At 40.2% G+C, this 24,674-nt stretch overlaps 2 protein-coding genes across 6 annotated transcripts; both read left to right on the plus strand.

The window, feature by feature from the left end:
- On the plus strand, positions 1–12,039 carry slc4a1a (solute carrier family 4 member 1a (Diego blood group)). Its single transcript, XM_042505474.1, has 21 exons — positions 1–101; positions 1,234–1,302; positions 1,506–1,561; positions 3,075–3,181; positions 3,692–3,738; positions 3,838–4,003; positions 4,109–4,244; positions 4,354–4,423; positions 4,523–4,565; positions 4,649–4,833; positions 4,932–5,139; positions 6,501–6,704; positions 6,815–6,963; positions 7,061–7,255; positions 7,363–7,608; positions 7,726–7,815; positions 9,087–9,253; positions 9,340–9,581; positions 9,677–9,846; positions 10,697–10,870; positions 10,976–12,039. The coding sequence occupies exons 2-21, from the start codon at positions 1,279–1,281 to the stop codon at positions 11,051–11,053; spliced, it is 2,757 nt and encodes a 918-aa protein (XP_042361408.1). The 5' UTR covers positions 1–101; positions 1,234–1,278; the 3' UTR covers positions 11,054–12,039.
- A 1,067-nt stretch (positions 12,040–13,106) lies between these two features.
- Positions 13,107–24,515, plus strand: ubtf (upstream binding transcription factor). Of its 5 annotated transcripts, none has more exons than XM_042505472.1 (20): positions 13,107–13,761; positions 16,133–16,191; positions 16,532–16,704; positions 16,809–16,892; positions 16,992–17,212; positions 17,329–17,455; positions 17,541–17,651; positions 17,749–17,882; positions 17,977–18,118; positions 18,226–18,267; positions 18,367–18,474; positions 18,730–18,885; positions 19,031–19,177; positions 20,085–20,195; positions 20,292–20,380; positions 20,477–20,666; positions 20,751–20,798; positions 20,900–20,953; positions 21,041–21,160; positions 21,583–24,515. In XM_042505472.1, the coding sequence occupies exons 2-20, from the start codon at positions 16,155–16,157 to the stop codon at positions 21,727–21,729; spliced, it is 2,241 nt and encodes a 746-aa protein (XP_042361406.1). In that variant the 5' UTR covers positions 13,107–13,761; positions 16,133–16,154; the 3' UTR covers positions 21,730–24,515. The 5 variants fall into 5 exon arrangements, with proteins under 5 accessions (XP_042361406.1, XP_042361407.1, XP_042361405.1 ...); XM_042505473.1 differs by lacking the exon at positions 13,107–13,761 and adding an exon at positions 13,845–14,007; XM_042505471.1 differs by lacking the exon at positions 13,107–13,761 and adding an exon at positions 14,088–14,417.
- Positions 24,516–24,674: the final 159 nt, after the last annotated feature.

The raw sequence follows: 24,674 nt of genomic DNA on the forward strand, positions 1-24,674 counted from the left end.
CATCTTTTCGTTTGTCCTGGCTCATTTTATCAGCGGGCTCGTCAAGGCTGACAGAGTCCTGTTTCCTGTGCTGGGGACCAGGTGGGAGTACCTGCATGCAGGTAAGGGTGTGGCCTCCTCTGGGCAGGGGACTGGACTAGAGGGTAGAGTTCAAACAGGATAGATATCTGAATGTACCATAATAGGAAAGAAGCATATTCTAACCTTTAATTTATTTACCATGCTTGTAAAATAATGGCGGGAGTTTAGGTAAAATATTTTTTTTTTAACTTAAATTATTTTCTCGAGAAAGAATATTCATATTTACAAAAAAGACGTTTGTTGTGCATATTTTGTGGAAAGACAATTCATGCATTTTTAACTCATCCGAGGTTAAGGTCAATCTTCGGATTCTCATAGTTTGTTGCACTTTAAGAAATATTAGACCATATTTCACCTGCCATATTTCATTTTGTCTTTGTTGTAAAATATCTGTATATTCTCAGTGTTACATGGTGTAGAATTGTTAACACGAAATGTCTGTTGTGCAGCATCATATCATGATGTAAAGCATTACTATAAGTCATCTGTATCAATTTTGTGCATGTGGCAAGTGAGTTTGAAGTCAATTTACCTCTTTTGAGCCTATCTGCTGACATATTTTCAGTTGCAGTTTTGAACACACAAAGAATACACCAGGCTTGTTCAGTTGTTTGTGAAATTTAAACGCAGGCCTTTCCAAACAACATACAATGTTACATAATTAGAAAAATATTACATTTTCAGTATTCCTGTCTAAATGTAAAGAGTTTTGTAGTATTTGCTGTTAGTAGCTTCATTTTAAAGTTTTTCACTGTACTGTTATTGGAGAGAACAGAGGTGTCTGGTTGAAGAAGGGTGTAACCCAAAGATAAGGCTGTGCAAGGCTTCTTTTAAAATTATAACGAAGTTCACACTCTCAACAGTATTTTTTGTCAAAGCTGCCTTGCAAAGGCTCAAAGCAGATCTTAATGGTCTCTTTAGTGGCTGAGCCTAGTTGACATCAACATAATGGTACTTCTGCTTTGACTGCCACAAAAATATGACATATACTTATCACACATGCTGTGCTTTGGATGCTGTAGTTTCACTTTTTTACATTAAAAGAGTGTCAAAACCACGCCTCACAAATTACCAGTAAAGGAAGACAATTTTTTTTGTATCTCATATACTTGTGTACTTTTTTTTTGTTCATTAATTCTTTTTCTGTCCCAGGGAATGCATACAAGTAGCTGAGAGTTCAACATCTGAAAAACATCAATGGAAAATAATTTCAATTTTGAGGTTAGTCCTGCTTCCCTCAACATCTGACAGTACAACATCCAGCATTACAATACTGCAAAATCTAACTGAGGAAAGGGATCCTGGGAAATCGGTCAGGATGGAGACTGTTGCTATGATGTGTTCAGTTAATAGTGCAGCAATACATATTCAATTTTCATCCAACTTTCTACTGTTAATTTTTTGTCAACTTTCCTCTTTTCCAGGGCAGTGACGTGTCCTATGAAGACAATGACTTGGCCTTCCCCTCTCCACTAAGACTGTGAGTACTTTTCTCTCATTTAGGCCTCTCTGTTTAAGCAGCACAATACATGTACTGTAAATATATGCTGGGGCTCTGCATCATGTTTCTAACTGACCATATCAAGTAGTGCTCCCAAGATGTGTACCACCCAAAGTAATAATAATAATAATAATACATTTTATTTATAGGCGCCTTACAAAGCACTCAAGGTCAGCTTACAGGGCAAGATTAAAACAACATACAGCAACACAGATAAATGTAAATAAAAGTAAAGTTGTCCCTCCAATCCAGTGATTATAAAAAGTTTTTGTAAATAGTAATTAAACTGCTCTAATCAAAAGTTGTAACAATCGGTCGCATGACTTTGTGCAATATGAAAGGGCTCTATGAAGCATTGTAGCCTCTTTTGGCTCTTCATTTTGTTTTTATTTGCCATAACCTAAATGTTTCTATATATTTTTTATACGAGAATAAGCCCTGAAAAACATTTTTTACACTCCCTCCCCAGCACTAAAGACTAGTTCTTGACTATAGTGGTAAATGTAGCAGCTTAACACTCAGATATTTATCTCAGAAAATCGTGGAGACCAAACACAGAGCTAAAAAGAGTATTATTGTTGGACTTAAATTCATCAGGTGGCTTGAAATTCAAATGAAAGTTGTGTCTGTTGAGTGTGCATAGCTGTTTGCTAACATGTTCACCATAACAACTGTTTGAGGTGATAAAGTTGTGTCAACAACTTGTTTGCACTGCCCCCAGGTGGCCACGAACAACTCAATTAATGCAGATCTAAGGTGAATGCCATGCTCAACTCTTTATAACTTTATATTCCCATGCTTATAACTTGCAAGCATGAATTCATCCATCAGATAACCACTAAAAAATATTTAACAAAATTCCAATAAAATCGTGGCATAGCTACAATGAGTTATAGACACTGACTGTCTGATTTTGCTTTTTTTACTTTCAGAAAAATTCAGGTTCCCCACAGACATATTTACAGCATGATATGAATGATTTTTTGCACTTCAGAAAGTTTAGAATAATTTCTCTGTGGTGTGAACGCAGCATTAAGTGTCATGGCTGAGGTAAGGCTGAGCCAATCCTCAAAGGAGGAAAGGTATTTTTATACAGCTTGTGGTAAACATGCGTGAGAGTCTAAACTCAGGGGACTCACCCAGAAGGCTATGCTGTGAATGATAATAAACAAAAATGTTGAGCAGTCTTGCCCTCTTGTGGCCAAGAATAGAATTACACCATCAGCAGGTTTTGACAGTTATGGGAACTGGATCAATCTTCACTGAGACCTTTTTAGATAGATTTTAAACCATTTGCCATCCACAATTACAGAAGTAAGTTTAAATGAACGACCATTATTAGAGTGCATTTGCAAAAAATATGCCAAATTTCCTCCACCTATCAGGGCTGAGTTAAATAACTTAACAGGTGAGACATTAGGAGAGGTTGTTGAAAAGTACTTGTGTGTGCGTGTTTATCCCAACTGCTGTTTCTGTTTTTCCACCTCACCAGAACTCCACCGGACCAGAGCGCCATCTATGACCTGGAGGGCGGGAGACGGGAAGAGGAGGAGAATGAGCCACCTGTGGAGGCATTCGTCATCCCCAGGGATTCAGAGGGTAGGTTTTCAGCAACGCAGCTGTTTTCTTGTTGTATCTGTGTACAAAGCACTTGTCTCAAGTAGTGAAATGCAACTGAGTATATTTCATCAAGTATTATGCTCAAGTTCAAATTGGAGGAACTTGTACTCTACCTCAAGAGGGAAATATTGTGCCTTTTGCTCCACTACATATGTGGCAGCTTCAGTCTATGTGGTTTTCACACAAGACAGCTACGCTACAAACATATGGTGATCTTAGAGAATATGATGCATTTCTCTAGATTAAACTACCCAGCAGTATATAAAGGATTTAAACATTGAACATCTACAGCAGTGAAATGCAATATCCACCATCAAAGCAGCAGAAATATTAATCCAAAATCATTGTGGACAAAGATACAACACTGACAGATTTTACTGCACAATAAGTACTTTAACTTCTCATACTTTAAGTACATTTTGCTGATTATACTAACACACTTTAACTTCAGTAAAGGATCTAAATACTTCTTTTGTCTTTTTATTTCAGCTTATCTGAACATGAACACTAATGCCACCACAAGAGGGGATGCTCAAGTTAGTCGACATTCTTCACATTTGTCTGATGTAAAAGTTCATTAATGCAAGCCGATGTTACTGGTGTGTTTATTAACAAACCACATTGTATCACCACAGGCCTATGTGGAGCTAAATGAGCTCATGGGCAGCACCTGGCAGGAGACTGGCCGCTGGGTGGGCTACGAGGAGAACTTAAACCCTGCCACCGGAAAATGGAGTCCTGCTCATGTCTCCCATCTCACCTTCAAGAGTCTGATCCAGCTCCGCAAGACAATGAGCACAGGTTACTTTGGAATTTAGATCAAATGGAAATCAGTGCTCATATCAGAATAAAATCCAACTTGTTTTGACTTGATAAATTAGTTAAAAGCAACTTAAATGTACTCAGGTGCTGTCATCCTTGACCTGAATGCCAGCAGTCTGTCTGCTGTGGCTGAGAAGATTGTTGATGAGCTGCTGAACAAGAATGAGATTCGTGGCACTGATCGTGATGGCCTGCTGAGAGCTCTCCTCCTGAGACGCAGGTAACCCACGGGACGCACATGATGCACTATTTCTCAGTTTCTTTCTAAGATGTGCGCCATGAAAATGTTTGCAGCAAGCATCTTATGCTTCTTTTATTTGTCCGTCCAGTCAGACTGCAGGACCTACTGTTAGCCCCACTGGAGACATTGAGATGCAGACCTTTTCTGTTACCAAGAAGGTATACATTTTGTTTTTTTTAAATACAGTTTTATCCATTTTGACGCATATTCATTCATTAACCCAGCCGTTCGTATTTTCTGCATTGTTATTCCTGCAGAGAGACACTTCTGACAACATGGAGGCCTCAATTGTCCTGTCGGGTATGTTCATGTGACTCAGATGCAGTTGTGTATCTGTGTGTGGGTCTGGAGCAGATATGGCTAAAAGAAAGTATTTTCGATAGGTGTCGTGGAAGTTCTGGAGAAACCTGTAGTGGCTTTTGTGAGGTTGAGAGACTCTGTGGTGATGGACTCCTCGCTGGAGTCTCCTGTCCCTGTCCGCTTCGTGTTCGTGCTGGTGGGCCCAAGCCAGAGTGGGATAGACTACAGTGAAAGTGGCCGCGCTATGGGTGCTCTGATGGCTGACTGGGTGAGAGAGAAGAGAGAGGAACACAATAACTCAGCAGCATGATGAAAAGCAGTCTATTTTGTTTGGTGTAGATGAATAAAAGACTTCTGTTCTCACAGGTGTTCTGTCTGGAGGCCTTCTTGGCCCAAACTGACAAAGACCTGACCAACGCCATTGCTGACTTCATGGACTGCAGCATTGTGATCCCTCCCACTGAGATCCAAGATAGTGAAATGCTTGCACCAATCATCAATTTCCAGAAGAAGATGCTGCGTGACAGGCTCCGTCCTTGTGACACCCGTCTTGCCTATGGTGCCAGGGTCAGAGGTCAGCACGTTGCACAAAATGTCAAACTATTCTCTAACACTAACAAAATGTTCAATACATTTTCAGCTCCTCACTGCAACTAAATTCACCTCTTTAAAGCTGGAGTAGGTAACTTTTATTAAATTTTTTTCATTTCTGCTGAAACTAACTTTATTTACACAGCACTAAATGAAACAGTCTGTGAAAAAAAAAATACTCGGCTAACTCTTAGTGCTTTACATGACCTTACTGCACATGAATTAAAACAGCCAATCAGAGCAAAGGACTTTGTAAAGACAGTCATATCAGTCACTGCTCCTGTCAAACTAGGCAGCACTGATAAAATATGAATCCAGATTCTGTTGCTGCATTGCCCTTCTCTCACCTCAAATGTTTACAGAAACATATTTGAGTGTACAAATTAGCTGTAAAATGAGAAAGTTAGTCTGGCCAGTGAGCGGTGCTTGCTGTTTTGGTAAATTGCACCCAAGCTGTGACTGAAATGATTGGCCGCTGTGTTAGTGGCTACTTTGCTCTGATTGGTTGTTTTTGTAGTGTGCTGTGGTTGATTCTAGCCAATGCCATCAGAAGTAAATGGAGGAGAAGGAGCATGAGTGTTTTCACACTGCCATGCACTGTATATAAAGGTGGATGACATAACAGCTCCCCAAAAGTGAAGCCAAAACGTCCTCATCGCCCCCTGGTGGCTGGTTGCAGTATCAGTTACAAATCTTGCCCCCTCCATGTTCGCAGATGGGACATGGGCCAATCTAAAAACTCAGGAGTACATATCAGATAAATTCTTCCCAAAGACAGTTTCTGCCATTTTAGATAGTTTCTACTACAGTTATGTTTATTTAAGTGTTCGTTTTAACATAAATTCACCGGATTAGATGACATGATTGACAGCTGTGTGTGCATGATTGGTTGGCCAGGTGTATGGGCAGTAACTTGTTACCGCCGAGATTGCGACTGTGCAGAATCTGGCTCTAAATTAAGTCTCCAAAAACATTTTGGATTCATTTTTGTACGGTGGGAATATGTGAAGATGTGTAGTCTGTCTTTACATACAGTCTTTGGTCTTGTGATACTGTGTGGAAATACTTACAAGTTACAAAGTTACCAAAGGCAGAACATCAACCTTGAAAAAGGCACAAACATGGCTTTATGTAAATTGTGGTCTAAATTTTTAGATTATCAGCTCTAACACTGGTACACATAGCTCCTTTAAACTTAATTCACTGAAGCATAGACAATATAAGTAGAGCAGACAAATTAAGCCGAAACAACACTTATAAAGCAACATTATCTTAAAAGCAATAGGAAAAATAAACAGATTTTAGTGCAGCTGATATAAACGTCAGTTTGATTCGTTTGTTCAGTTGATAAACCTCCAGAGGAGCCGCGGGAGGACCCCCTGGCTCGCACAGGGTATCCATTTGGTGGGATGGTGAAGGACCTGAAGCGCCGTTACCGGCACTACCTTAGCGACTACACAGATGCTCTCAACCCTCAGGTCCTTGCTGCTGTCATCTTCATCTACTTTGCTGCCCTGTCCCCTGCCATCACTTTTGGAGGACTTCTGGGTAAAAGAGAGCTGACAATATAGAGTTGTGTCTGTTTGCTCAATAAATTTATAAGAGTTTTTTGACCTTTAATGTGAATAATAATGAATATCTCTGTCATCTGATTCTAGCTGACAAAACAGAAAAAATGATGGGCGTGTCAGAGCTTATGATCTCCACTGCCATCCAGGGTGTCATCTTCTGTCTCATTGCCGCCCAGCCTGTCCTTGTCATCGGCTTCTCCGGACCACTGCTGGTGTTTGAGGAAGCTTTTTACGCTGTACGTATGAGTCAACAGATTTCAGAACTCCTGAAATAAATATTTTATTAGCTTTTTTTCTTCTTCATTTGTGTCTACTTTACCTTTTCCATACTAGTTCTGCAAGTCCCAGGGCATTGAGTACATCGTGGGCCGTATCTGGGTGGGGATGTGGCTGATAGTGATCGTGGTCATCATTGTTGCTGTTGAGGGCAGCTTCCTGGTCAGATTCATCTCCCGCTTCACTCAGGAAATCTTCTCCATCCTCATCTCTCTCATCTTCATCTACGAGACCTTCAATAAGCTCATCAAGGTTTCCTCACCTCATCATCTTCATCCGTTTCACTCTGTCTGCCTGTAATCACCTCATGTGTCGTCTCTTATATAGCTTCCTCTGACTTCTCATCTCCTGTTGCTTAGATCTTCAAAGCCCACCCTCTGATTCTGAACTACGACCATCTGAATGACACAATGGACAACCCCTTCCACCCAGTCATCAAGGAGCACGTTGAGTATCATCCAGATGGCAACATAACCATTAAAGAGCTTGAGATTGAAAGGCCCTTCCCCAACACTGCCCTGCTGTCTATGTGTCTGATGTTTGGTTGCTTCTTCATTGCCTACTTCCTCCGCATGTTCAAGAATGGCCATTACTTTCCAGGCCCAGTAAGATCAACTTTCTTTGTTTGGAGATGGTTTTGAAAAGTTTGTCAAGTACTCTAAATGAAAAATCCATCAAGTAGGTCATGTGATTTTGACCTGTGGTGCTTTCTGTTTCATTAGCTCCGTCGTTTGATTGGAGATTTCGGTGTCCCCATTGCTATTTTCTTCATGATTGCTGTGGATATCAGCATTGAGGATGCTTACACACAGGTAAATGTTGTCTTATGGTGAATGAATCATCTTAAGTAAGTTCTAACAATGCTTATATTTTTGTTAGCAACAAAAAAATCTTAAAGGGACAGTTCACCCCAAAATCAAAAATAAATACTTTTTCTCTTATATGCAGTGCTATTGTTAAAAGTAGATTGTTTTGGTGTAAGTTGCTGAGAGTTGGTGACATCGGCTGTAGAGATCACTGCCTTCTCTCCAATATAATAGAACTAGATGGCACTCATACTAGTGCTCAAAGCACCACAAGAAAAACTCAACAGCAATGTCTCCTTCCACAAATCATGACTCGGTTTCTCAAGATAATCCACAGATCTTGGGAGTTGTGAGCAGTTTCATGCAGGAACTATTTTCTTTCAACTGAACTACATTCACCAACTGTATCACTGCACAGAAGGAAGCATGCATCTACTCTGAGATGAGACACACGTTCTTGACACAGCCTGAGATGTTAATGGCGTCCTACTCCTCTGAGCTGTAATGTTAGCTAACTCAGTGGTGCTAGGTGAGCTGGCAGTTGTTTTCTTCTGCACAGTGATTTGTTTGGAGGGTGTTCTTTGGCAGAGAGAAAATAGTTCCTACATGAAACTACTCACAGCAAGATCTGTGGATTATCATGAGAAACTGCATCATACAAACACGCACACACACACACACACACACACACACACACACACACACACACACACATATACATATATATTTATGCACATATAGTATATATATAGTATATATTGATAGTGGCAATGCATAGGTGTTCCTTGCAGCATTTCACATCATGTGTGCAAAAGTGTGTGGGAAAGTTGGTTCAGATCTTGACGATGGATAACATAATGCACTATTAATGTTTTATAATCAGGGACATACTAGTAAATAAAACGTTTTATAGGTTATGATCCTCAGTTGGAGGCTGTCATGATGTAAACACCAAACGGCAAAAAATCTGTTATATTTTTGCTCTTGGTCTTTTCCCTACATTCCTTTAATAGGACTAATCTTAATAGATTCTAGGAATTTGTTGCCACTCACTTCCTGCACATAAAAAGGAGCATTAAGTTAAATGAGTTTAAGTTCCTTGATATAATCCTTGTCATTTTTTGCCTTAATTCAAACTCTGTTCATAAACTCATTTCACATAACTTCAGAATACTCACACAGAAGAAAACTTCTGTTTTTATTTCTCTTTCTGCAATTTTGTTGGGGGTGGGTGGGGGGCAAGTGGGCTGAATGAAACTTATGCTGTTCCCTTGTAGAAACTTGTTGTGCCAAAAGGCATTGAGGTGACCAACCCCAAAGTCAGAGGCTGGTTCATCAACCCCATGGGAGAGAAGAAGGCCTTTCCCATCTGGATGATGGCTGCCTGCTGTGTACCAGCACTGCTCGTCTTTATCCTCATCTTCCTGGAGTCCCAGATCACTACGTGAGTGACACCATAAATAATGGCAATACTGACTGCAATGTTACTCCATGAGAAGCACATTAACCCTGTTGTTGTGTGATTGCCAGGCTGATTGTGAGCAAACCTGAGAGGAAGATGGTGAAAGGATCCGGGTTCCATTGGGACCTGCTCATCCTGGTCACCATGGGGGGCATCTCCTCTATCTTCGGGGTACCCTGGCTTAGTGCCGCCACTGTGCGATCCGTCACCCATGCCAACGCTCTCACTGTCATGAGCAAAGGCCCGAAACCAGAGATTGAGAAGGTGGTTGAGCAGAGGGTCAGTGGCATCCTCGTGGCCATCATGGTTGGTAGGTGCTGCCATCTACAGTGCTGATGTAGACACAGCAGGCTGAGAGTAAATTACCATTTCCTTTCATAATCCTCCGCTTTCTGTGACTTCCAGGCGTTTCCATTTTCATGGAGCCGATCCTGAAGATGATTCCAATGACAGCCTTGTTTGGTATCTTCCTCTACATGGGTATCACCTCTCTGAGTGGAATCCAGATGTGGGACAGGATGCTTCTCTTGATCACACCAAAGAAATACCATCCTGGTGACGCCTACGCCACCAGGGTATGCAGCCTCTTCAAATACAACTCAGTATTATTATTAATATATTTTCATGTGGAGGACCTTCTGTTTATGATGGTTTTACATGTCTTTTCGGTCATTTAGAGTCTCTCTGCTGTCCTGTCATGTTTTTTTGTGGTCTTTTGCATCCCTTTGTTGTGTTTCTAGACAATTTGAGGATGTCTTGACCTTTGACGTAATATTGTATCTGTGGTTGTTTCGTGTGTTTTCAAGTTCATAATGTTTCTCTTTGTGGTCATTTTCATGTCTTGAGCCTCTTTGTTGTTGTTTGACATCTTTTTGTGGTTGTTTTGCATCAATTCATGTTTATTTTTCATCAGTGTAGTCATTTCACATTTTTGTGGTTGTTTTGCATCATTTTATGTTTATTTTTCATCACAGTGTAGTCATTTCACGTCTTTTTGTGGTTGTTTTGCATCTTGTATGGAGCTTTGTAGAGATCATTTTTTGTATGTGGTCATTTCACGTCATTTTGTGGTCGTTTTGAGCCTTGTTTTTGTCATTTTGCATCTAGCTGTAGTTGTTGGGACAACTTTTGGTGGTAATTTTATCTCTTTGTGGTCATTTGTCTCTCAGGGTCCCTTGACCCTCTGGATCATGGACCTTTGCTCTGTAGACCCATTCAGTAAACCTTCGATGTGACATACCACTACAATGGACTGCATAGGCTTCCCTATCTTCCCATATATTCCAGTGTTGTTTTTTAGCCTGTGGCAATGTCCCTGTAAATTATTATGAATCTGCAAATCCTGAAATCAGCATTTTGTACATTTTCATGTCAGTGTTTGGCTCCTTGATCACCTGTTAATGCTTTCATGTGTTGTCACTGCAGGTGAGCACAATGCGGATGCATCTCTTCACTTTTATCCAGCTTGTGTGCTTGGCTATCCTATGGGTTGTGAAGATCAGTCCCTTCTCTCTGGCACTGCCTTTTGTGCTTATTCTCACCATCCCTCTGCGCATGGCCATGACCGGCACACTCTTCACTAACTTGGAGATGAAATGTGTAAGTACCTCTCTGTATCTTTTACATTTACTACAGTCTCAGGCACATATCATCTTAGGTGATACGTGGGTTTCTCTGTTGTAACCAGATGTGTTTGTGTTGCAGCTGGATGCTGATGATGCCAAAGTGACCTTTGAGGAGGAACCTGGGGTAGACGTGTACAATGAGTCCCCACTGCCATAAACAGCATCATATCATTCATGTTTCATTCACAAACTGCCAGTAATTATGTGACAATTTCATATCAGGGATCTTAAAAAATATGTATTTGTAAACATATACAGTTTCAAACTTTTCTGTTCTGTTATTAGTATTTATCTTTAAAGGAAACTCTCAGACAGGAACTCTCATTTCTAGAATTCATATTATTATTGTTATTGTTATTATTGAGATGTTATTATTATTATTATTTCTGTAGCTGAATCTATGTGTGTGACCAATATTGTATATTGTCAATCATATTAAATTTTTCTTACTTAAGGTTGTTTATTTAGCTAAACATTAAGTTATCATTTGACCCAGGGGGAAAAAAACATTTGATTTCTTTAACTGAGGTGTTTTTCCTTAAGATATGGAGAAAATTCATTTATAATATTGTTGTTTTTTTTCTTTTAGTGCATAACTACAGCATAGCTTAAAAGTGACAAGGGCTGCCACATTGTAGATCTGCCCGTGTTATAATATTATAATTCCACTTAATTTAATGTTCACTATTTAAGTTAAGCAAATTTAATCTCATCAGCTTTATGCACACGTACAAATAATGATTTTTCATGGGATTGTCCCACCAGCCTTTCTCCATACTTTGTTTTAACTTGTTACTCAGGTTTGCCTTATTTGATATATTTGATGTATGGTTTATTGAACTTAAGGTTTACTTGCTGTTCAGTTGACTTGTTTAGAATGTGTATAGAAACATATGTAATGCACTTATATCTGTTTTAGGTGAGTAGTTGCTGTAGTGATTATAAAATGAGACAAGCAGTGATGGGTAGACAGTTGATAATAATAGAATTATTTGAGCTGACTGTTGCTTATAATCAGTGAAAAACTTATTTGTAAATGTACCTTATTCTGCCTGTCCGTGTGTTTGTGTGCTTGAAACACTGTACATGCTTGGTTTGATTGGAAGGATTTTCACTTTATTAAAAATAAAAACATCCATTAAAGTGCCAGTTTCCATTAAAGCATTAGAAGTTACAATGATTAACACCACCCAACTCTTATCATGTTTTATCTTTCAAGTAACAGGGGCAGGGTGTTCACTGGCAGTCAGGAGTCTGCCACTCAGCTGCATGCTGCCTTCAAAGTTTCAAGTAATCCCCAATTTCTCGACACTCCCAATTGGAAAACACAATGTGATTGAAAATACTTCTGGCATGAAGTAAGAAATTAATTTTCATGGCTAGCGGGCAGAATTAACCTGCATGACATTTTCATGTGCTTTGTTTTAAGTTGCAGATTGTGGCTTGCTGTATTGCGGCTAAACTGACCCAAATGCAAGATGGTCTCAAGTTGTATACAGTTATATTTAAATCAGATGTAATTAAGTAAAGATTATGCATTCAAACAAAATGGGAAGATTCACTCAAACAAATCCTTTGCAGATATAAATAATACATGAAATTGTGTTATCTACAAAGCCAAAATGTAAATAAATAAATGTTGCTAAAAATGAAATTGTGAAATGCAAAAGCATTTAAAACCCAGCTCATTGTTATAAAATGTTATCTTATTTTGCTTACTTTCAAAATACTTCATAACAGGTTAGTTTTATTTCATGCTAATGTTTTTTTATTGGTTATCTATTATTTGAATTCATAAAGCTAGTTTCATCAAAAAGTCCCTCACTGTTATTCAAGACAACAAACAGCCCAGAGCCATAAAGGTGTCTGATTGTCAGTTTGATCTGAATGAACAAACATAGTGGAATATAATAAATTATAAAAGAGCCTAAAATTTGATATAAAGAAATAAATGGCACCTGTAACAAGTTTGTCAAAATAGCTAATTTTATTTTTATTATTATTTAATAATATTGTTTATTTCATTATGTTTTTTTATGCATGTTTAACTTTTAAACTTTTGGCCTCGTATACAGTCAAATTCTTTCGCAACTTTCAGGTTTGTGCCTGCTATTCCGCAATGATGGCAATATTTCCGACAGCAAGGGAACGCAGCACAGTTTAACAAGGCCGAGTGCCTGAAAGTCATTTGTTTTCCCCTGAATCGAACTGACTGGATTGGACGGCCGGGGGTTCCGCCCACAAACACACAAGGTGGAGTTGAAAAGAAACAACATGCTGGGCCAAAATGAAGCTGTCAAACAGCTTCTTAGTATTTGCTATAAGAGGAATCGAGCAATGTGAAAATGCATGGAGGCTGCTTTGAGGACTCTTTGGACAGTTCTGTCTGAAGTGCGAATCTGACTTTAATAAGATTCCATTATAGCCTTACTTAATTTTTTTTAATGTATATTTGTATGTTAATTGTATTAAGTTATGGATGAGATACACTGGTTGCACTTAAAAAAGACAACCATTATCAAAACTTTGACTTTCATGAAACTGATAAAATATTCGTGGTGCAAACTTCGGCCGGAGATCAGACATGGTCGGCCTGCAGGAGTCAAAAATAATCGCCCTCGGTTGGGTTCAGAAACAACGGTGCGAGGTCGGAAAAAATGGATGTCTCCGCGTAGCGAAATGGTTGGATGGAGAGAGAGGAGCTGCTGCGCGTTGAGTGGAGGGAGACGGCGAGTGAGATGGAGGCGGGGGGGAAGGACCATCTCTGCGGGGACTGGAGCCCAGGACCGACGGCGCAGTGCTGGCTATCGTTCAACCCTCCCCTTCTTCCTCCACAACGACACCGAGGCTCAAGCCGAGAGACAGGTAAGCCAACGGAACAGCCGCTCGGTTTCATAATACGGAGAGTGCGCGATAAACAAACCAAAATAACCGTCTTAAACACAAAAAATATGCGTTTAATATGTGCTTTTGTTTTCTTATAAAGCGCCTCGGTCGGTAGTCTTTGTAGTAGCGAGATAAACCAACCGCGGTGGCAGGGCACAGACGAGGTCGGCCATAGCCGAATTTCTTGTCCTCTACAGCGGGGAAGAAACAGGATAAGACCCGGAGGTAAATATGGTGTTTACTCAAAACTACACCAAAGCGACTGTTTTATGCTAATTCTCTGAATCGAAACTCGGCTGTGTGTACTGGAAACTGGGTGGTTGCGTGAGGGAATCGACGGTGGTTTCCGCGCCGAGACCTCCATGCGGCTGTTGGCGGAACAGCCAGCCGCCTCTCTCGGTTAGCCATCAGGGATCTCGGTTTAATATCTCACCGTGCAGAGACTCGCCCTCTCTCTCCCCCTCTCTCTCTCACACCGACTAGCCCAGAACCGCCGACGACCGAGCTCGGAGAACCCGCCTTCTTGTTCTCGCTTATGCGCTTTTAGAAGCTCGGAAAGGGAGCCTGCAACGCCCTGGCTTTAGTTTTAAGCTCCGTATTTCTGTGTTTGCAGTGCGCCATTGGACCTTGTCACGGTAGGTTTCCTTGTAGAGCAGAGCTGAAGCATGGCGGACCTGGAACTGTTTGTCGCGCCAGAGAAGCCACTCAGCCTCGGTTGTTAACATGTTTCCTTTGAGCTCCTCGATAACATTTAAGATACAGTTAAACCGCGTTTTGATGAAGCCGAAACTGTTAACAGCGATCGCTACATCGAACTCTACCGTTAAGTAAGCGCGAGGCTTTACCGTTTGACCGTTTTTTTCCGTTTTCTTCTTTCTTCCTGCGCCTCCGCAAGTCCTTCCAACCCACCGCCATGAGATTTACCTCAGGCATTATGATAATTTGTTAAAATGTGTATTTTTCAAGACGCGGTTTGGTCTATCGTAAATTCATCAACGTTTAATGGTAGCTATAATTATAACTGTTTTAAATAACGTTGTAAACAGTGACGTTTGATCCTGCTTTACCCCGAGGAAACAGGAGATTCGTATTAAATGCAGCCAATTTTAGTTTGTATTAAACGGTAACATGTTTTAAAAGATATGTCTGCAAATATATTGACGAAAATTCAAATTTAAGCTTTATTTTTCGTACCAAGTTGCCCTTGGCCATTTAGCTCCCAAATTTTTATCATCTAGATATGTTGTAATTTTTATGAATTTGACAAATTTAGTTGCTTTAACGGCTCCGAATGTGCGTTACAGTAGCTCTTTATTTACATAAATGGAGGTATTGACGGTCTACATGCAGCTGGGTCACCCCGTGGATGCCACAGTGAGCTGGGGCCATCAAGGACACGATGAACAACGAGCAGCCGCCATCATTGGAGCGTGGCTCGGCTACGCCTCGCTGAAGAATGCACTGCGTTTTAATCTAAAATCCCAGCATTAAACCGAAAAACACCGACTAACGCTGGCCGCGAATACACTTTAAACACTTTCACAACTGTAAGAGCATATTATGTCGATTCCCTCGCTTCGGTCGGGGTAAACATTTGTGAAGAAGATTATAGGGTTGCTTGGCGGAGCTAGATCCGCGTCCATCGGTGATGAGGCGCCTCTACCGAGTGGCGCATTTGGCTGCAGTGCTTCCAAGCCACCATTCCCCCTCGTCGGAGACCGAAAGCAGATCCCCCGTCCGTGGTCAGCTGGTCGCCTACAGCTGCCTGTCTGTCCACGTCCATTCGCTTCCTCCTTCCGTGGATCCTCCCCAACCTCCGTCCCGACAGAAAATCCTCCATTACCGAGCGGACCGGGCGAGAAAATGGTCGCGCCTGTGTGTTCACGATACTTTAGTTGTGGATTACAGGACAGTACTAATACGTTAAATTCCGGCTGGCAAAATTTGCCCGACGGAGACTCCTGTTGTCGTAGCTAGTTGTGCTAGTTGAAGCCCTCCGCAGTGTTATTTGAGATTTGAAGCCGTCACAAGCAATAGCCTATGTCTCACCGTGTAGCGTAAACGTTTAAGGGGCGGTGTAATGAACATAAACCATTATGTCGAGGCAAATTTAAATTCCACCACTTGAAAACATCAGAGTTTTACTTTTATATCACAAACAAATCGTTTCTTTGATAAAATATGAGCAATATAGGCCTACATATGAAATTTATCATAACATACTGATTTTTTAAAAATACATATAGCCTCGATACAGGGGCAAAAGTCTGAATCTAGATGTTATGGATTGTAATGTTTTTCTCTATAAATGCGAGATTTTAGATTTTTTTTTCCTCTTTTGCTTTCCTAGATACAAGACAGTACATCCACAAATGAATGGAGAAATGGAGGCAACCACCCAAGACAAAGGTGGGATAACAAAACTTCTGCTATAATGAAAACTTACTTTAAGCTCTTAATAATTCATTTCTATTAATGTACTGTAGTAGTTGTAGTGGTGACAACCTTGGAGGTTAAAACACCAGACTGTATGATTTAGTCACTGAAAATCCAGTATTACAGAGTAATATATATATGCTTAAAAGTCACTGTATAAATATAATAGGAATGTCTTTTCTCATGGTGAGGATGGTTGGACATAGTGTTAGCTATACAAAAGTATTTTACAGCTAGTTCTGTAACGGAGCAGAGAGATTAACAAATTTGTAATTTTTGCTTTCTTTTGCATCTTGTTATTGTGTTATCATAGTGTGGGCACAGGAAGACCTCTTAAAACTGCTGGAGGCCATGAAAGTGGCCCTGCCCCAGAAAGACCTGACTAAATACAAAACATCCGAGTCCCACCTCGACTGGCAGAAGGTGGCCTTTAATTCCTACACAGCTGAGATGTGTAAGCAGAAGTGGCAGGAGGTTTCTAAAGAGGTGAGCCAATTTAACGTTTGTATTGCGTAACAGTGTAGTGAAGTATTTGTATTGATTGTTTAACAGTCAGATTTGTAATAGTTTTTTGTTTGCCTGAACCACAGATTCGTAAATTTCGGACTCTAACAGAACTGATATTTGATGCCCAAGACTACATCAAGAACCCGTACAAGGGGAAAAAAATCAAGGTGAGTTAAAAAAAAATACATTAAACTTAGCCAATGAAAAATAAGAGGTTATGAACAAAACTGATGACTTTTCTTTTTTTCTACCCTAATGATATATAGAAACACCCAGATTTCCCCAAGAAGCCCTTGACTCCATACTTCCGCTTCTTCATGGAAAAGAGGGCCAAATACGCAAAGTTGCACCCCGAAATGAGCAACCTAGACTTAACTAAAATCCTTTCCAAGAAGTACAGGGAGCTACCTGACAAAAAGAAGAAAAAGTACGTTGACGACTTCTTGAGAGACAAAGAAGCGTTTGTGCACAGCATGATGAAGTTCAGGTGAGACAAGTTATCATTACTACTCATAATTACATCTTTATAGACTGGGAATATTAGGCATGCCCCTGCAGCATATTTAAAGAAAGTAATTGTGCTCATTTGTTGTGTAAATGTAGAGAACAACACCCAGACCTTATGGAGAGCATGACCAAGAAAGGTTCCAATGTACCAGAGAAGCCCAAGACCCCCCAACAGCTGTGGTACAACCATGAAAAGAAGGCCTTCCTCAAGACACACCCAGACGTATGTTTCTGCATTTACAACACAAACATGCAAAATGTACAGTTTCACAATGTCAAAGATGTTAACTCTCCATGTTGGACACCAGGCGACCACCAAAGACATTAAAGACAGTCTTGGCAAACAGTGGACGCAGCTGTCTGACAAGAAGAGACTCAAATGGATCGCCAAGTCCCTGGAACAGCAGAAACTGTATGCGGTAAGACTGCAAGTGCTGTGTGATATACAGTATTGTTGATATCCAAGGGTTGTTGTGGTAGAACTGTTAAGAGCAACAATGACATCTATCAATCCAGGGGACGATGAAGGAGTACATCCAGCAGCACCCAGAGTTAAACATGACCCAAGAGGATATTGTCAAGTCCACCCTGACCAAGGCTGAGAGGCACCTGAAAGACAAATCTGACGGCCGACCCGACAAACCTCCTCCGTGAGTCACAGCTGCTGATTTATCTGCATAATGCCGATTGTAGGCCACTGCCCCGTGAATGAGTTATTTCAATTTAATGTGTTTGTCATTCCAGAAATGGTTACTCGATGTTCTGCGCGGAGTTGATGTCGAGCATGAAGGATGTACCCAGCACAGAGCGTATGGTGATGTGCAGCCAGCGGTGGAAGCTGCTCAAACAGAACGAGAAAGATGGCTACCAGAAACGCTGTGAGCAGGTGAGACCAGAATCTTCAAGTCGGACAATTTAAAAAAAAAAAAGAAAAAAAAAAAGAAGTTGTTCAGTTTTGACCAAAGTCTCATAAATGTCCTTTTTTTTTTACAGAGGAAGAAAGAGTATGAAATTGAAATGAACAGATTTCTCAGTGTAAGTCTAATTGTTTTAGTTCCTACATCAACGTGTGTTCTTGTGTCCTCATTTGCGTGTGAATTTATCGTGTATTTGCTCTGCTGTATGGATCTGTAGAGTTTGTCAGAGGAGGAGCAAACCCGGGTTCTGTCTGAGGAGAAGATAGGTTTTAAGAAAGGTGGAGCCAGCAGTCCTGCTGCCAAAAAGAAGGCCTCTAAAGCAAAGGTATGAACAAGTATACACTCTTCACACGTGCTCAAATGCAAACTGAATTTGAGTGCTGGGTATCAGTTTTGTTACAACAGAATTTTATCCAAAGAAAGCATAGCATAGCTTTAGCATTTAGCTGAAGTGCCTTTGCACACTTGTTTGATTTTTCAAACTATTAAAAAGTAAAGTTCAATATTGGATAGGCATTTAATTAGTTACTTAGGTGTTTTGGTATCCTTTTGTGATGTTTCCATTCTCCGAAACACATAGACCAATCCAGAGAAACCCAAAAGGCCAATTTCAGCCATGTTCATCTTCTCTGAGGAGAAGCGTCAGAAACTGCAGCAGGAGCGGTCGGACCTTTCTGACAGTGAGCTCACAAGACTCCTGGCTCGCATGTGGAATGAGCTGCCAGATAAGAAGAAGGTAAAGTAATATTATACTGTAGACTGTAGAAGAGGTATCAGGCCAGGAGAGCGGATCTCAAGAGGCTAATCATGAAGATATGTACAATTTGTTATTTACTTTACAAAAACTTTTTTGTAATAACCTTCTTTTCTCGATCGTTTAGGAGAAGTACAAAAGGCTGGAAACAGTCCTTAAGGCAGAGTCTGAGAAGAAGGAGAAGGAGGATCGCAGTCGTCTGCCGGATCCACCCAAAACTGCACAGGACATCTGGCAGCAGAGTGTCATAGGAGACTACCTGGCCCGATTCAAGGTATGCATAACTCCTAGTCTCAAGAATACAAGCACCTAGTTTTGTTTTAACCCATTACACCATGATCACTGATAGCCAAGTGCTCAAATTATAAATTAAGATGCTCCATGTGTGCATTTGAAAAGAATTATTTTAGAAAAGAAAAGGGAAAGAACAAAGATACCTGTCAAAAACAACAGAAAACAGACAAAATAACACAAAATCACACACACACAAAAAGACCATTAACTTAAGGGACATCTGGAGTAACTAACATATGTGTATAAACTCACAAATGGATCAAAAATGATCAGAGTTAAGAAAAATAAAAAAATTGTGCAGCATCAACCTTTAACCATTCTGGCTCATAGCTTAACCACAGGGTGTTATGAGTAGAGGCGACTAGAAATATCTAACGTCACCAAGTTTTACCGAAGGTTCGTCCTATGAACTGGAGTAGTGAACAATATTTCCATTGCACGAGAATCTTTTGAGATGATGATGATTATTCACGACAGTCGTCAAACCTTCAGGTGTTAATAAGGAAATTGAGTTATGCCTTGTGAAAAACTTTACATTTAGATTGTGAAAAACTTTACATTTAGATTGCAAAACACATGAAAATATAAAGAAATAGTCTTATTTTTTTAGCTTTGGCATGTGACCATGGTATAAGCTGGACAATGCTCTTTGAGGTGATCATAATCAGGAAGAATGGACTGCGTGCTCTCCCCATCATCCATTAATTCCTGATAATGGACATCTCTTATCCCTTACATATTTTGCTATTTACATGAATACAATAATGTTAGCACAGAGTATCCTAATGAAAACATGTAGAAACTTTAAAAGAAGAGAGGTGGTTAATCATACTAAGAGTAGAGTATTAGTGATGTACTATAGTTTAATGTGAACCTTTGCGTTGCAGAGTGATCGGCCAAAGGCACAAAAAGCAATGGAAGCAACCTGGAGCACCATGGAGAAGAAAGAGAAAATAATGTGGATCAAAAAGGCAGCAGAGGACCAGAAAAGATATGAGGTTAGTGTCAATTCATTAACAATATCCAGCAGAACTCCACAGTGTATGTGTGTTAACACCACCAGTGTGACCTAACAGTTGACTTCTCCTGAACAGAGAGACCTGTGTGAGATGCGTTCACCTGCCGCTGCCATCGCCTCAGGGAAGAAGATGAAGTTTGAGGGTGAACCCAAAAAACCACCATCGTAAGTCTGTCACACCTCTACACTTGTCTGTGCTGCTTGTTGTGTGTATTCTATAGAAACCTGAATCTGATTTCTCGCTTGCTCTTGACTTCCTAGAAATGGTTATCAGAAGTTCTCTCAGGAGATGCTGTCCAACGGAGAGCTGAACCACCTCCCGATGAAAGAGCGGATGACTGAGATCGGCAGCCGCTGGCAGAGGTTACCGCTGAAGGAGAAGGACCGCTACAAGAAGATCGCTGAGGAGAAGCAGCGACAGTACAAAGTCCAACTGGAACAGTGGCTCGCTGTAAGAAGAGATTGTTTGGGGACAGGGGATCATTTGACGTGTTGAGTTGTTGACTTATCTAACATACACTTTCATTGTCAACAGAGCTTGTCCTCGCAAGAGAGAAACACTTACAAAGAATATAATTCACAAGTGAGTTACTGTTACAGTTAACACTGCTGGATTTGTAAAAAATTGTACTGTATTTCTACTTAAACTGTCATTTAAAACTGTTCATCTGCTTGACATTTCAGAAAAGGAGATCTACAGCAAAACCAGGAGGCCCAAAGGCAAAGGCCAAGAAATCTGTAAGAGAAGACTCTCATTCTTCCCTCTCTCATTAATCAGCCATCGTAATGTGTGTCAGCCGAGCCTAAAAATCTCTCTTCCCACAGGACACGGAGGAGGAGGACGAAGATGAGGACGAGGATGAAGATGACGATGAGCGGGAGAAGGCTTCCTCTGATGCCGACACATCCAGTGAGGATGAGGACGACGACGACGATGATGATGATGTGAGTTGTGTCTGTCTTTGCCAGTATGCAGGGGACAACAACAAGGACAGGGAGGTCACACTTAATACTTGCAACTTAAGCCTGTTGGAGTCGTTTTATTCCAAAATATTTGCGTTTTAATAGTGCATACATATTTCCTGTATGCTCTGGTTGTGTTTTAGTAAAAAGACTGCTGAGAAATAAAAATGTATGATCATTATAACCTCGCCAACATAACAAAGTTTAATGTAGCCCTAGACTTTTGCACACTTGTGTATAATACTGTTCAGTTGGTTTATACATTGAGAGCACTCATGGAAAATGTATTATGGGTCCTTAAAGTCCTGAAAACATTTTGAAATTTTGTCCATGAAAATGTGTGGGAACACTGAGAAATGAAGCTGATTGTGTGAAATATTATTTTTTATCGGTTTTTTTTGAAGAAGGAGGAGGATGATGAAGATGACGATGATGATGACGACGACGACGACGACGATGACGACGATGAGGCGGAAGACAAGGAGAACAAGTCTGAGGACAGCAGCAGCGATTCAAATTCACAGGCGTCGTCGGACTCTGATTCGGACTGAGACGGGCCGCGTCTCTGTGAGACAAACTGAGCAGCGCTGAGCTGAGCCAAGAGTCAAGGGAGCTCTGCCACTGTGCCAACCCTGCTCTCCTCCCACCACCAGAGGGAGCCCCTGCATTGCCTCATTCACTTCACACTCACCCACTTTATGTTGCTGCAACAGTGATCTGCTCATGGAGGCACCCTGTCCAAAATCAGTTTCATTCCCTCCCCGGTGTGACGGTCATCTCACAGCACGGGCCGCTGACGTTATGCCAAAAACAGCATCCCACTGGTTTGGTGATGTTTGTGAACATTACTGCCGCTGGTTTCAATCTTGACTTAACAGGTTCAGTGGTTTAAGGTTAGAGTTTTAATGTTGAGGGTAATTGATTACCTTCTCAGTGTTTATTTTATTTTTCCTGATAATTAGTTGAAGGTGGCATGAACAGGCTTCATAGAGCCAAAGAACATAGTATGGCGGATCACTTTAGGGAGCGAGAGGGGGGAGGGGGGCTGTGCAGGGTACTGAAAAATTGCACTCTTCAGAATGTTTCCTTTAATTTTTTTTTCCCAGTACATCGTCGCGTTTGTTCTCTATTCTCAATTTATGATGTAGATTTTATCATTTGGTTCTTAAAGAGGTGGTATTTTTTCAGGAAAAAAATCAAGCCATTATGAATGTCTTTGTTGCTGGAAAATTTCAGTACTTACTAACACATGCTCTCATTTAAAAAGGCAGCAGTGCCTGTATAAGGTGTTCACCCCCCAATGGGCTTTTTAAAAATTGTTTTACAATGTCGTAGCAAAGTGGATGCTTTAATTCTCATTAGTGGGTAATTACTCGTCATACTGCAATATGTATTTATTATAAAGTGCAGCAGATCTCATCTAATGATTAAGACGGCAACAATCCAAGAAGATTTCCCCCTAATGTCACAGGAAAAACAAATCTCCACAGGTGTATCTAAATGAAGTGCAGATTAAAAAAAAAAAAGATTATTTAAGCATTCACCCTCATAAATACTTAGTAGAAGCATCTTTGGCAGCAATTATCGCCTTGAGTGTTTGTGGATCGATCGTTGCATTTTCCCCCTTTTCTCCATTTCTTTTTTGCAAAACTGCCTAACCATGGCCCTATTCTTTACATTTTTTATTTTTTATTGTTTGACCATACTGTAATCTGAAGGCTATTCTGTGCCTTGAAAATTCTCTGTTTATTTGGATTTATTCTGAATGTTCCTTCATCTTCACGTTTGTATTTTTTTTAGTATTTTTATTAAATTAGAAAACAAGCTTTTGGTGCTTCCAGATACAGGTGTACACACAAGGGATCTCCTTTTATTCTAAAAACACTTCTCTGCATCAATCGATATTTTTGTGATTAATGATTTTAGTTCTATAGAAGGATTTAATATAGAGAAAAAAAGCCTGATTGCATCCAGTCTGCTTCAGAGATGTAAAACTTAACAAAAAGGTCCAAGGATGGTGAACAGTTTGTTTAGGCGCTGTGGGATTCATTGCTGTGTGTCTGTCATTGAAAGGTGTCATTTATCAAATTTAACTGACGTGTTGTACACATGAATCCATCAGTCTGAAACAATTCTGTGTGACTCAGTTAATTCTGGCCTGACAGAAATAAACAGTGTTTGTGTGACCAGAGCAGTTTGTTATGAAGGGATAACACTTGTTTTCCACATGTAGAGCTCAATCTGACTCTGTTTTTAAAGAATACGTCACACAGTTGGTGTATGTTTCTTCTCGGAGCTGTTGTTTACGGTTTATTTGAATTGTTAATAGTTTTGTTTTAATTGTAAGCAGTTGTGTTCTGATCCATCTGGAATCATTTTGTGGATGTCGAACTGAATGGTTTTCATTAAAAAAAAAAAGTCTGTTTTGAATTTTTTAATGGTATGGACTGTAATCCGCAGGACTTTCAGTCTGATGCTTAATCCCAAAAAAGTGTGCACTTAATGTAAATCTGTCCCTCTGTGTGAGTTTGTGTGCATGCATGCACAGAACTGTGTATATATGAGGGTGTGAGTGTGTGTTTCTTTGCTTTAATGTGTGCTGTTTTTACCGTTTTGTTGCATACCATTATTTGACTGCAGCGTGCATGTTTGTGCCTGTGTGGGGATGTCATACCAACACCATGAATGTAGATATTGTTAAATCTTTTAAATTTTTTTTCTTCCAAAGGTCGTCAGTACTTTTCCTGCTCGGCGCTGTTGTCATTGGTTACCTGAAAACAGACTAATGACTGTCGTTTTGGGTCCACAGACAAATGAGTACATGGCAACTTAATATTCTGTTAGGAATGGACTGATTTTGACCATTATAAATCTCATCACTGTCTGAAACAAAAACCAGCGTGGACTATTTAAATAATTTGGGGAGGGAAAGGAAATGTGTTTGCTGATATTGAACAACGGGAGTTTGTAAAAGGGATTCGGGAAACTGAGTTGCCAGAGGAATTGGGGTAAAAAACTGTTGTAATTTTCCCTGTAAATACTGTTTTTGTATCGAGTGCTTATCGTTTTGTTAGTGCTTTAATTTGGCAAACCCTCATCTGTGACTTCTGAGGCCAGTGAGTTTTTCACTCACACAGGGAGAGTTTTTGGTTAAATTCACCTGTTTTAGTTGTTTGTTCTCTCCCATATGTTGGTTTATAGAGATATCTAAGACAGCAAAGCTTTACAAGTTTGTACTGCTGATCATTTGACAAAAATTTGATGTTTTCTATAGCTGAGGGTGTTCTTATGTCCTTGTAGTTCAAGTATTTGGGCAAATAAAAAAAAAGATCTTTAATAGTTAGAAGTGTGTGTTCTGTTTTAACCTTTCACAAGCAGACAGGGCTGGGCTCAGTGCATACTGGGGATATTTTTTTTTTTTACAGTTTGGTCTAGGCCCTTTAGTTTCAGGGACATCATAATGCTACATCATGCAATGACATTTTAGACATTAGTG

This window comes from Plectropomus leopardus, chromosome 17 (assembly GCF_008729295.1).
Source record: "Plectropomus leopardus isolate mb chromosome 17, YSFRI_Pleo_2.0, whole genome shotgun sequence".
Classification (NCBI taxonomy): Eukaryota; Metazoa; Chordata; class Actinopteri; order Perciformes; family Serranidae; genus Plectropomus; species Plectropomus leopardus.